The 13,547-nt window shown below is 40.6% G+C and overlaps 1 protein-coding gene across 1 annotated transcript in view; it reads left to right on the top strand.

Annotated features, from left to right (window-relative positions):
• cyp26b1 (cytochrome P450, family 26, subfamily b, polypeptide 1) overlaps positions 1 to 12,994 on the top strand; it is a 42,039-nt gene extending 29,045 nt beyond the window's left edge. The window contains exons 3-7 of the mRNA XM_084711719.1: positions 5,737 to 5,855; positions 6,400 to 6,556; positions 7,139 to 7,294; positions 9,295 to 9,579; positions 10,153 to 12,994. Of these exons, the coding sequence (XP_084567845.1) occupies positions 5,737 to 5,855; positions 6,400 to 6,556; positions 7,139 to 7,294; positions 9,295 to 9,579; positions 10,153 to 10,545 (1,110 nt within the window). The 3' untranslated portion in view covers positions 10,546 to 12,994. The remainder of the gene's footprint in view (positions 1 to 5,736; positions 5,856 to 6,399; positions 6,557 to 7,138; positions 7,295 to 9,294; positions 9,580 to 10,152) is intronic.
• The last annotated feature ends 553 nt before the right edge of the window (positions 12,995 to 13,547 follow it).

Genomic DNA, 13,547 nt, shown 5'->3' with positions numbered 1-13,547 from the left:
AATATTCTAAATATATCGTACACTTAAAATGACCCTGACTTTTTTAGTTTGAGTTTTATAAGTGGCTAAAATACCTTTTCCTGCTTACCCCGTCCACAGTACATTGATTAGAAGCTGACAAGAGCACATGCATTTGGATATAAATTCCAAAAAAGTAAAAGTCATGATATTAAATATTAAATATTAAAATCGTCCGCTGAAATAATGTGATTGAACTTCACCTGGCTTCTCTGACCCTTACACCTAATCTCACCAACAAAGCAATCCTCTTCTGATTCAAAGTGTTGATAGAAGCAGGGGAGGACAGACGTATGGACTGCTTGTTTGACTAAGAGAAAAGGAATAAAAAGTATTTTAAAAAGGATGGATGAAGGGGCAGGAGAGACGGGAAGAGGTGGGAGTAAAGAGAAGGAGGGCAGAGAGAAGAATAAAGGAGTCTTTACATGTCTGTGGAACCAGCAGCTCGCAGCACTTTCACATAATTTAAGACATATGGACGTTATTAGGACGGCCGTGTCTGTGTGTGCCTCTGTGACTATGAGTGTGTGTGCAGGAGTCTGGGAGTGTGTGTGCAACGTTGTGTGTGTGTCTTTAAGCCTGTGTCTTTGCGCTGCAGGCTACAGAAGACAGTCACGTTTTTGTGGTGCAGCAAAATGACTGTTGTACTGAACAACCCCCCCAACCACCACCTCCACCCCCGTACTGTGTGGAACTTGGAACGTCCCAGAGTGACGCTGCATAAAAAACTGTGTTTGATTGGCAGCAGGGCCGTGTAGGGAGATACCATACTCATGTGTGTCTGAATGTGTGTGTGTTTGTCTGACCTATAGTTACCTTTCAGAGTCTCAGCCTGCACACACACACCACTGGCTCTCCAGTCCTACAGTAGCTCGACCCTGCTGTGTGTGTATGTGTGTGTAGGAAAAGGCAAAGTACTCACCCAAATTGACCAATTATGCATAATCCAGCGCAGACGGGTTAAATAGCTTAATTCACAACGTTACACAACCTCCTTTGGCTTAATAAATATTTTGTCCAATCACTTTTCAGTCTCTTGTCAATGTTTTTTCAATATTTCTTTGAGATCTTGCAGAAGATTTACCGAATGACTCTTAAACATGTTCGTAGAAACCATTAAAAAGAACAGTAGATTGATTGGAAACTAATTATATCATCAAATGGCTGGTTAACCAACCAACTACCATCCATTTTACTGATAAGAAAACCTCGAAAATGACTACAACAAACAAATGAGTGAAAAACTGTTCACATACCAACACAGGCAATGGACTGAATAACTAAATAAACGACTAGTTTACTAAGTAATAAGTCAAATTACTTAAATGACAAGAGATAATTTGACATCATGGATGCTAAGGACCGCTGTGTTCTGAAGTGGCATCTAGCAGTAAGGTTGCATATTGCAAACACCTCGGCTCACTGTCCCCTTCTAGTGATATGGTGGCTTCCCCAAGACTGTTCTGCCTAGTCCTGCCCTATTGTGCTGTGATTGGCTACTACTCTTGTGCTCTGATTGGCTGTGAGCATGAGTGTAGCTATTTGCAGTCAGGAGAGATTTAGCAAAGCGTTTCTGGTGGATAATCAAGAGACACAAGACAAGAGGCACAAGTCTCACTCATTTTCATCTAAATCTTCAGAATCTCCATATTCCTATAATCTTGTTATTCCTACTCTTGTAGAAATCCTTATTTTCAGGTCCAGTGTGTGAGATTTAGCTGAATATATTGACAGCATCGACTCAGTATTCATAAGTATGTTTTCATTAGCGTATAATCACCTGAAAATAATAATTGTGTTTTCGTTACCTTAAAATTAGCCATTTATATCTAAAGAGCGTGCAGTTTCTACAGTAGCCCAGAATGGACAAACCAAACTCTGGCTCTAGATATGAGCTTTAATGTTTTGCATAAGTTTTGCGACCACCACAGTTTCTCTTACATGCTTAGAAGGTGAGAGTGAGATGAGGTTCTTCTCGCCATACGCATTTAATTGTACCATTGACCCTGTGTTAACCTCCTTATGACCAATAAAATTGACCTTGAAAATCCAAACTTGGAACTTCACCACACCTTGTCCATTGGATAAACGAACAGTGACCAATCGATCATAGAATGAAATTAACCAACCTCTAACTAACTAAATCAGCTACCAAACAAACCAAAGAATAGCCATGCCAGCATTATGTTTCTTCGCAGACTGTTTTGAGGTCAGATAGTGCATGTAATCCCCTGTGGTCAGGGTTTGAGAGCAGGTCATGTAAGCTGATCTGTGACCAGCGGCCCCAGGGTGCGGCAGAGGAAATGTAGCTCTGCTAACGTCTCAGAGTGCTCTGTGATCTGCACTAACCACTCCCTAACACACACACACACAGCATATATACAGTACATACCCATACAGTGCATGCACATACTTCACACACTTTCGTGCACACAGCAGCCGCACCTCAGTGGACTATTGTTCATTCATCCTGAGGGCGATGGAGGGAGGGGGGGGAGCAGGGTTTGGAGGAATGATGGGAGAGAGACGGACGAGAGCAACGGAGGAGAAAGAAAATGAGAGGAAAATGAGGTAGAGGACAAAATAAGAGTACGAGTGCCCAACTGATGGTTTGGTGGCTCAAAAACATCGACCTCAGGAACCACATGTACCCTCACTGGCCTGGACTCAAATCCCACTAGAAGCTCCTTTCTTTCCTCTCAGCCTTCATTATGTCTCAATGAAAAGAAGCAGGAACACTTTGTCTTTTTAACCATATTACCTCAGTGTGTAAACATATGGAAAATATATTCCAAAATACACAAGTCATTTTCTTTGTGCTTAAAAAGCTATAAATGCACACCATGGTGTACCAAATGTTAATTCTGGACAGATGGCACTTTAAAAATTGTTATTGTGATTTGGCAAAATCCAGTCCATCCAATCCATATTTATTGCAAGTATATATCCATTATCCGTTATCCATTATATTCAAGATATCCGTTACTCGGATATCAGCTGGGCTAAGACTTCCTCTCCTAAACTGGTCATTGCCCACAGCCCACTTGAGACACGAGAATGGAGTTGGAGTTGAAAGATGACGTCTACAACTGGATTTTTTCACAAAAGTAAATGCAGATACATTTTAAAAACAGCTGTAAAAAGCTAAATAGGTGTCAGATGATGATGATAGGTTCTAAGACAGCATTTCGGCCAATATGTTCTCTTTTGCTCTCCACACAGACCATTAACCTGCACGCAACCAAAGCCTGCTGAACTATGATTGGTCAATATTTCTCAGACCAGAAACAGAAAAGAGAATGATTCCACAACCAAAATCTTTATCCCTTGCATATAGATTCCACATTCATATGCAGATATCTGTTTCTGGGTTGTAAATTTGGTGTATTTTTTATCTGACTGGTTATGAAAAGTAGAAGGAGACTCATAAAAAGAACCCACAGTGATCAAATAAACTGAGAAAAAATACAAACAAGATGCAATTCTAAGTTTGTGCAGATTAGAAAATAAATAAGGAGCTCAAGAAAAGCACACAAAGTGCTTCAAAATGAATGAAAAAAGCAAAGAAACTAATATAGCGAAACAAATCTACATTCAATGCTCAACCCACATCTTAACTAGCATTTCCAAAACGATCGTAAGGCTCTCAAAGTGAATTGAAGGACTGATGGACCAGCCACTGATCATTAGACATAAGTATTCATGTCTAATAAAAAAATTTGCTTGTTCAAATGTTCCAGTCTCATTTCACTGGGCAGAAAATGCAAAACATGTGTACCAGTCTCTCAACAATGTGCTGCATTGCCTTCCTGATCGAATAAAACCTAATATTGTAACTTCTGTGACATCTAATATAAAGAATGAGACGGGGTTCTATGGTTCGAACAATGTACTCTTTTAAAAGGCGCTGCTTAAAAGCTTAACTGTTCATGTTCATCACTGAAGAGATGACATTTTGCCCCAACCATCAGTGATATTAATGATTCTCCTCTGTTCCCTATATGTATATAAACTGTGACTGATTTGGGGAGGGTGCTAAAGGTTAAGTGTACAAGTTATTTATCTGCATGAAGCTGAGTGTTACTGACTGATTCATATTAATATAAAAGCTCTATTCTAGTCTACTCTGCTCACTTTTCTCCTCTCCTCTCCAATGTTCTCCACTTCTAAATCATTCCCAAGACTGTTTTAAGGGCAGTTTTGGAGGTTAAATCAGATGGAATGTTATTTGTCCAAACAACGCTGACGACTGGTGACTGATTCATACTAAGAAATACTACGAGCAGCCAGGAAAGACTTAACCCCCCCTCCTCTGTCTTGCTCTTTCTGCCTGTCATTCTAGTTCTGCTGACTACAGGGGAAAACCTCCACAATGTATAAGTCTCTGTAAAGAGGAGGGGGGGAGAAAAAGAAGGAGAATTTGAGGATGAATAAGGAATGGGCATCACAGAGAATGAATAAGAATGAACACAATGGAAAGTCTTGTCTAGGTATGATTCAAGAAGATGAGAAGATGGGGGATTAATGGATAGAAAATGCTCTACAGATATGACAGGAGAAAGAAGGAAGGCTAATATTAGGAAATTTTTACAAAGATCAACTTTGCAAAATGTCAAGTGAGTCAGACTCAACCAATAGAAGCCACTTTTTATACTGCTGTAGTGCGATCTGTTGGTCAAACACTGTTCGTCATTGAAACGTGGAAACGTCAGCTAGTCTTGGCTGCAACCACCCAGTTCATTTAAGAGTTACACCAGTTTGTCAGATATATCACACCTATCAAAACCAGTTATAGGATGATGTAGGAAATCAAAAAAAACATATAACGTTTTTTTCAGTGTTATCCAGATACATGATGCACCATTTCCGTAAAGATTGGATTAAGTTTGTTGGATTGGTCCAGTTGCCTATGATGGCTCCTAGCGAATATTATGACCCGGATCAGAGAGAATCTTCATAGATGGGTTATCAGTTAATTTTCAATAGTCAAATGGCATTATCAATGGGTGCAGACCAAAAAAACACAATTCAGATACAGCCAGTAAGGTTGTACTCCTCTGTGTAGACATTGTTTCGCACTCATCCCTTATTAGATTGACGTTTGTGGTAACGTGGGACGGGATGGGTAGAAATCTATGCACATATCTGCCAGACCAATTAAACATGAGCTCTCGGATTTGTCTGGTTCCCAGCCTTGCAAGAACATAAAGTGCTTTATAAATGACCACGCTAAAAGCAAAAACGAATCAATTCACCCCGAGCCAATGGCTGAACTTTTCCTCTAAATTATATTATATTTGAGATGTCCTGCAAACTGACAGATAGACAAACAAATGGGTCTAAAAAATCTCTTTGGTGGAGTCAATACATGTAAACATTGTAGCAGTACAAACCTGTCCTGCCATATGTTCATGCAGCCTGTCAGTCAGGATTTGCTACGCTCAAAGGTTTCCTGAAGATATTCTTCTTGTGTGTACTTACTGTAAGAGGGACATATACTGTATGCGGTAATCAGTGCTTTTGTCCTCTGCTTGGACTTGCATTGATTTAAATGCATTTCTCTATGCTTTCTGTCTGTGTGCCAAGTGATACAATTTATGAGCATTTAATGGAAATCCAGGTCGATCTTTATCTGTGTGTCTACAGTCATGATTAGACAAGTACAGTCACAGTCTGCATTTTAAATGACATTATACGCCTTTCACTCTGTCTCTGCAGGTGTTTGCCAAAGTGTTCAGCCACGAGGCCTTGGAATCCTACCTCCCAAAAATCCAGCAGGTCATCCAGGAGAGCCTCCGGGTTTGGAGCTCCAACCCTGAGCCCATTAATGTCTACAGGTACTAGAGGGGATCCTACAGTAGAAATGCATTCACAAGGGACAGAAAAGCCACTGTTATTGCAGCTAGAAATTGGGGACGAGATCATTTGCAGGTAGCAAGTTCATTGCTAGAGGCAGAAATACTACAGTAGCAGATAGATATAATATTATTATGTGAAATAAGAAGATCAGCCATGGATAAAATATCAACCACTGCAAACAGAAACATCAAATTTAAGACATCCCAACATAACGTAAGGTCTTGACTTAAGAGGTAGAGGCATCATGGGTAGAAGTGATGTTGTTGAAACATCATTGTTGCTGCAGGTTTGCATATGTTGGACAGGTCATTATCAATTTTTATCCATTGCAATAAAACAAAGCTCATCAGCATGGTTAGAAACATCTAATATATGAGAGTTGTACAACAGAAAGGAAAAGTTCAGACTGCCTAGGATTATGGTAGAAGAACACTTCAGTCTAAAGGGTATAAATGCATTTAGGTGCACACTGTATCTTAATACTGGATGCAACTGAGGTCCTGATTGGTTGTCTTTCTGCAGGGAGAGCCAGCGGCTGTCGTTCACCATGGCGGTGAGGGTGCTGTTGGGATTCAGGGTGTCAGAGGAGGAGATGAGGCATCTCTTCTCAACCTTCCAGGACTTTGTTGACAACCTGTTCAGCCTGCCTATAGATCTGCCATTTAGCGGCTACAGGAAGGTATGTTGTTGATATCCTATATGATAATCCTATACACAAACTTTTACTTCTTACAAAAAACTTTAACTTTTTCCATTTGGTTCATGGTTTTGTCATTTAGTGCCATTTTTGTTTATTTGCTTCTGTCTCAAAGTTGAAATTATTCCCTTTATCCTATGTTGTAGTTGCTAATAAAATGTACTTAAGTTTATTAAGCTTTAGAACCTCTGTCAACTTTCTCCTGTCCAGTTTCCTGCACTTACGATGCTACGTGCTAGACTTATCAATATCGGAGAGAAAACCAAATTTTAACCAAATTGCTTTTACAGGTCCTCCAGCAACGTCTTTTTACCATCTTCAAAGTTTCACGATAGCTGCAAATGAGTCTAGTACATACCATATGTAAGTGCAGGGAACAGGAAAGGAGAAAGTTGAATGAGGTTCTGCTGGTTACCATGTCAACTGTTAGACTTACTGTTGGACTTACAATGGGTCAGTTGTGTTTTCACCCTATTTTTTTTACTTCACTTTCTGTAACTGAAGCATTTTTTGAGTTCTCAACATCACAAGAGGGTGTTAAATTTTCTTTGTATGTGTTTGCAGGGCATCCGTGCAAGAGACACCCTGCAGAAAAGCATAGAGAAGGCCATCAGGGAGAAGCCGCTGTGCTCCCAGGGGAAGGATTACAGCGATGCGCTGGATGTCCTGATGGAGAGTGCCAAAGAGAACGGCACCGAGCTCACCATGCAGGAATTGAAGGTAACACATCATTTACGCACAAAAATCACCTGAGTGATGAGCAAACATGTGCTGGAGAGAAGCCAGACACACAAGCAGCCACTCAGTCACACGTGGGAGCTTAACACACACAGTACACACAACTCTGTTGTGTATGTGTTCAAATATATACACACAGTCACTGTTTACCTAGTGAAGTGCTGCCAAAGGGAACCTGACTTGGCTGACTGAACACACACATACACACACACACACACACACACACACACACACACACACACACAATTATCATAATTTGTCCAACAAATCATATTTGGATCATAATCAATGAAAGTGACTTATGATACACAACTTTATGTAAAATATGACTGCAGGGATGCTGACCTGATGCCCATAGGCAGACAGTAACAGTAAAACACACACACACACACACACACACACACACACACACACACACACACACACACACACACACACACACACACAGTCGTGGACAGGCACACCCTCTATTTACCTATTAAAGTAATTCTGAGGAATTCTGTGGAAACTCAACTCTCTCTGCTTCTCTCTGGCTTTCTGTGGTTTCTGGGTTAAGTCCAGGGCCAAAAATAAGTCAACACTCCCCCTGCGAGGGGTCTGAAAGAGGCCTCCTGTACGCACACACTCACACATATATATAAATACACACTCACAAAGTGAACTGGGGAGCCCCTGTCGCAGAGGCCCAGGCTGAAGCACTCTCCTGCAGTTTTCTGACGCACGCATATATAACGTGCACACACATGTAGGGTGAGGCCGAGATGTGTTTTGACACAGATGATGGCAGATGAGAGGTTTATAATGAGAGTCGTGCTGCCCAGCCTCAGTGTTATTTATTCCACTACCTTAATAATGGGCCCGCCACAGTGTGCTAAATGTTTTTACTGGATACGAACTTCACATTTCCAAACGCACTACTTTTCAGGAATTAAAAACAACATACTTTTATGGTGTACTGGCTGTTGGCATTTTTTTTGGCTGTGCGTTGTTACGAAACAAATGGCAAGCTTGAGGTGTGGGGTAATGGATTTGTGCCCAAAGAAAGGCTGAGGTTGACTTTGCTCACAATTTGGCTTAACAATTGTGGACAAAAACAATTTTTTGAAAAGGATACATCAGAATTCCTGACAACTCTATAACATGCAGGGTGAGAAAATCTGTTTTCTTCTACCATAAATTCAGTATTTTGCATTTCTGCCACAGTACAAACAGTAATCGTGGTTATGGTTGGGCATTTGGCTAATATCCACCCTCACTCTTCGGCACATAATACCACCATCTATATTTCCACTCTCCGGACCCTTTATTCAAGTGACAAGCAATTAGCCCATCAGGAGCTGAGGGAGAATTCAGTTGGCTTGCCCACAAAGTAAAGACAAACAGTTCTGCACACAGTGTAAGTTTGTGCTCATGCTAAAATTATGCTTTACTTTCCATATCAGTGGCTGGCTTTTCCAGACTCTGGACGAGCGGTGAATAGTCACAGTGACAGGTAGAAAGACTGGAAAGATTTGTATTCTCTAAACCCAAACAAAAGTTTAGAGGAATATTAAAAATTGCTAATTCCATGTCCAACATAAGCTTCATAAGTATACATTGCTCATCATGCCCTCTCGCTTAATTTCTGGAGGTGCCCCTCTTGCATTATATTTTGCTGTGCCATTGAATTCAGGTGACCTTGTGTAAAGAGTGAGAAGAATGTATGGGTGGTGTGGGGTGAATGAATGAGTCAAACAAAGACAGGACTTTAACCCACAAGACTGGGGTATCTGTCCCATGTGAAACCAATAGTCAACATTAACAGCTTTTTAATGTACTCAACATATGTAAGTTACATTATGAGTTAATGTACGTAACCTGCACCTTCAAATGTAGATTGTCATAGTTTGAAAGATAGGGACCCTGACCGACCTGCTGTGTTTGACAAATTAGGAGTAATAATGTATTGACTCCTCACAACTGGCCTCTCTATCATCCCACAGGAGTCGACCATCGAGTTGATCTTTGCTGCTTTCGCCACCACGGCTAGCGCCAGCACATCACTCATCATGCAGCTCCTCCGCCACCCTCCTGTCCTGGAGCGCCTGAGAGAGGAGCTGAGAGCCAGAGGGCTCCTCCACAATGGCTGCCTGTGCCCTGAGGGAGAACTGAGGCTTGACACCATTGTAAGCCTCAAGTACCTGGACTGTGTCATCAAGGAAGTGCTGAGACTCTTCACACCTGTCTCAGGGGCCTACCGAACTGCCATGCAGACCTTCGAACTTGACGTGAGTAACCTGGCTAATTCTGTAGCCACTAATTGATATCTCCTCAATAATTGTGTCTGTCTCTTATCTTGCATAAATTTATTACTGAGATATTCTTTCCAAATGGAGCATTCATCTTCACATGTGACATCTTTGCAATTTTGGTGTTGTCTGATCAATATCATTCAAACTCAATTTCTGTCTTAGTTCTGTACATTGATAGTTCTATTCATCAAAAAAGAATATAGCCCTATCAAACTACAGGAAACTACCCAAAAAGTCAAGGTCTCAACAAAAAATGCCATCTAATTTGAAAAGAATGTTTCATCAGAATTTACAACGTAGTTTCACAAGGTCTTTATGAAGAACTTACAAAGGAGAGTCCTGAAAGTTCTATCAAACTACACGGAACTAACCAAAATGTCAAGATCTAAACAAAGGGTGGTTCATTAGATCTTCTAAGATCTTTATGAAGAACCTTTAAAGAAAAAAGAAGAGCTTTGAAAGTCCGATCAAACTATAAGAAACTATCCCAAAACACAAGGATTTAAGGGCTCATTCACCAAGGACATTTCTTTGTCTTTCTGTCTCCAGGGAGTTCAGATTCCAAAGGGCTGGAGTGTGATGTACAGCATTCGTGACACCCATGACACCTCAGCTGTTTTCAAGGATGTCGACGCCTTCGACCCTGACCGTTTCAGTCAGGAGCGGGGAGAAGACAAAGAGGGACGCTTCCACTATCTGCCCTTCGGCGGTGGTGTCCGATCCTGCCTGGGCAAGCAGCTCGCCACCCTCTTCCTTCGCATCCTGGCTATTGAGCTGGCAAGCACCAGCCGTTTCGAGCTGGCGACCCGGCAGTTCCCCCGCGTGGTCACGGTACCCGTGGTCCACCCCGTTGATGGGCTGAAGGTCAAGTTCTACGGCTTGGACTCCAACCAGAACGAGATCATGGCCAAGTCAGAAGAGCTGCTGGGAGCGACTGTTTGAAGGGCAGAGAGTTGACAAGTAGGCAAGGGAGGGAGTGATTGAAGAAGTCTTTGAGGAGAAGATTGAAGGAAAGAAAGAAAGAATTTCAGAGTTATTTTTTCTTCTCCACCTTTGCTCTGCCAAGTTGGAGGTTCCTTTACAGACTAAAAGAAAAGCAGAAGTCTTCGTCTCTTGTTACAACTGATGATGATTGGGACTTTCCTCTGAGAAAGGAAGAAGCTGCCAAAAAAGTTCTTAATTATGCTCTATTCTGTGTATTTTTTTAAAGAAATGTACAACAAAATGTATGTACAAAAAAGCTATGTAATATAATTTGAAAGAGAATGTGGGTAGTGCACAATGGGAGAAAGAGAAGTATGGTGGTACTTTCGGGGAAATGAAGTGTTGAAATTAGAAAAGTCAAAGTAAAGACGGTTGTGGGAGGAAGGCGAGATGGATGAAACAGGGTATAGGATGAAAGAATATGATATTTTAGCATTTTGCTTGTGCTTAAATCAAATGCAGTGGACCATTTCATTTGTCTAGCAGGGTAAAGAGATGGATATATCGACTCAAAGTCCTAGATATTCTGGTCAAAATTGGTCAGGTTTCAGCCACAATTCCTCATGGTGCCACCCAGGTTCAACTTATGTTTTCTGCTTATTTGAAAAAAGATTCGAAAGAATGACAGAAATCAGTTGTGGCTTTGTGTTTTCCATCAAAGATCCATCAAGATTCAAACTGTTAACTTGCTTACAGATGCAGTCAAAAGGACCATAGCGCATTGTAGCACTGATACACTGTGCTGCTGAGCTTGTCAGATTGGCGTTGCACCATTTTGTCAAGCCAACCGTATCATGATGCAGTAAATACTTTGAATGATTTGTAGTGCTTATTCAAGTACCATTTCAGGCAGTGAAAGAAAGGGCTGTGCATAGAAATAAGCACTGTTTTTCTGATGGAAAAGATAGACTGGTTGCATATTTTAAGGGGTAGCAAACATAACATTTTGAATTGATGCAAATGGGCAATTTGTGCAGTTTCTTATGACCTCCTTTGCCTCTACACTTTATGATCCTCATTGATTTTTTACCACAACAGATCTCATATTGCTTCCATTCATGCATCGTACATAAGCTTCAGTTTTCAAATGACCGACATTAAATAAAAAACAACAGAAAGGACATAATGGATAAGAACCGTGGAGCTTTTATTCAAGGGAGATTCAGGGTAACTCTTAAGACGGTAAAACCTTGCTGGAAGATTGATATCATTATGGCTTTTACATTCTCCACACTTAAAATTGATTCCGTCTTTGAGTTCCAAAATACAAACCCTAAAAAGGACTTGGAGGCTATGTCCTCCCATCATGTTATTATCTTCATCTTTAGTGAAAACCTTGCAACAGTCTCCTCGTCGGTCTCTGCTACTCACAGGTTGCCCACCAGCATTGACTCAAAATGTTGCCCATATATATATATACCATAGCATTTCCCAGTAATCTTGGTGGTGTGAACTCAGGTGCAGAGTAGACATTGTGGTGAATAACAAATAAGATATTGATATTTAACTCTGACTGACTGCACATAAATAATGTCACTTACTCACTGTTGTAGTTTCAGAGCTGGACCGATTACTTTTTGAAAAGCTGCCAATTACTTTGCTTTCTGTCCACATAAACAAAAATATATCAGGGGTTTCCAATAGCGCTTGCTCTCACTTCATGCATTACCTTCTGCAACCATTTTGTATCCCCCCCCAAGGAAGCAATTTTGGTGGTGAAAGCAGAATCACCCACCAGGAATTTCCAATTGGCATCACTGAATCATGGTCAAACAGTAATGGGGTCCAGGTCTGCTTCGTAAACTCTCTGAACCTGTGCTTTGATACATAAACTACACTTTCAAGTTGCATTGACATCGTACTCTCGCGGACGGTGACTTTATCCCGCAACGAGGATATCATAAAGAACTTGCTCTCAAGAACCGGTGCAACTTCCTGAGCTGGGGGAAGAGAAAAGACAGAGGGATAAGGTGGAGGTAGAGAGAAGACCTGCATACATGCTGCTCGAATGTTGCTTTGTCATTCTGTGTTTGTTTGTTTGTGTGCTGTTTTTATTTTCCCGTCTCCTTGGGGCAGCCATTTTGAGTTCTGTGGAGAAGGTGACATTCTGTCTTGCTGCTCCTCCAATCAACGCTAAGAATGCAAAACAAAAGAAATTCCATGGTTTAAACAACTTTATTAGCTAAAAGAGATTTATCGTTTGAGGTGATTGCACAATCAGAACTCTCTGAGCTTTGTGTGTCTCAGAATTATGGGAAGAGGAAGTTTTTTTTTTCTCACTTCCCATATATGGAAAGCTTCTGCAACGGAACTCTGGGACTCGTTAGCGGAACTCTCGGACATTCTAGAATCCTTGAACTGAGTTCTGAGTTCCAAACTGAAGTTTGAGAGAGAAGGACCAATGAGGTTTCAGGGGAGGGCAGGGTCACGCTCAGAGGGCTTTTCTTATTGGACAAGCCTGTTGTCCAATAGCATTCCAGATGGATTGTTCACTCTTTCTACCAACCACACCACTGATTTCTTCATGATAAAAATTTTTTGCTGCTTTTCTTGTGTACATTTTCTAATTGAGAGTTCTAGATTGCAATAGTTTGTATCAAGTGAGATTTGCTATTTCCTTCCTTTTTTATATATATAATTTAGCTGATTAAAATATTTGCATTTTGTGAAAGTAAAAAGAGCATTAATAGGTTATAGTGTATATTAATTTGTACAATATTTCTTTCTTTAGCAAGCCATGGGGAAAATCAGCTATTTACGTCTACTAATAACCTAATATTAATGTTATTGTACGATTAATATTGTTGTTATAAGATATTTGAAATGCTATTTTTTATTCTATTACAGATTTAGAGTTTTTAGCCTAAATGAGAAGGTCTTTGGTAAATATTGGATGTATTTAGAATGTTATGTATTTCAGTTATATTGTAAACTGTGTTTAAAATGTTAATATTGTTGAT

This window comes from Lutjanus erythropterus, chromosome 23, assembly GCF_056507025.1.
Source record: "Lutjanus erythropterus isolate fLutEry1 chromosome 23, fLutEry1.hap2, whole genome shotgun sequence".
In the NCBI taxonomy this organism is placed as follows: Eukaryota; Metazoa; Chordata; class Actinopteri; order Lutjaniformes; family Lutjanidae; genus Lutjanus; species Lutjanus erythropterus.
Note: the sequence above shows the minus strand (reverse complement) of the source record. Positions and strands in the feature narration are given on the sequence as shown.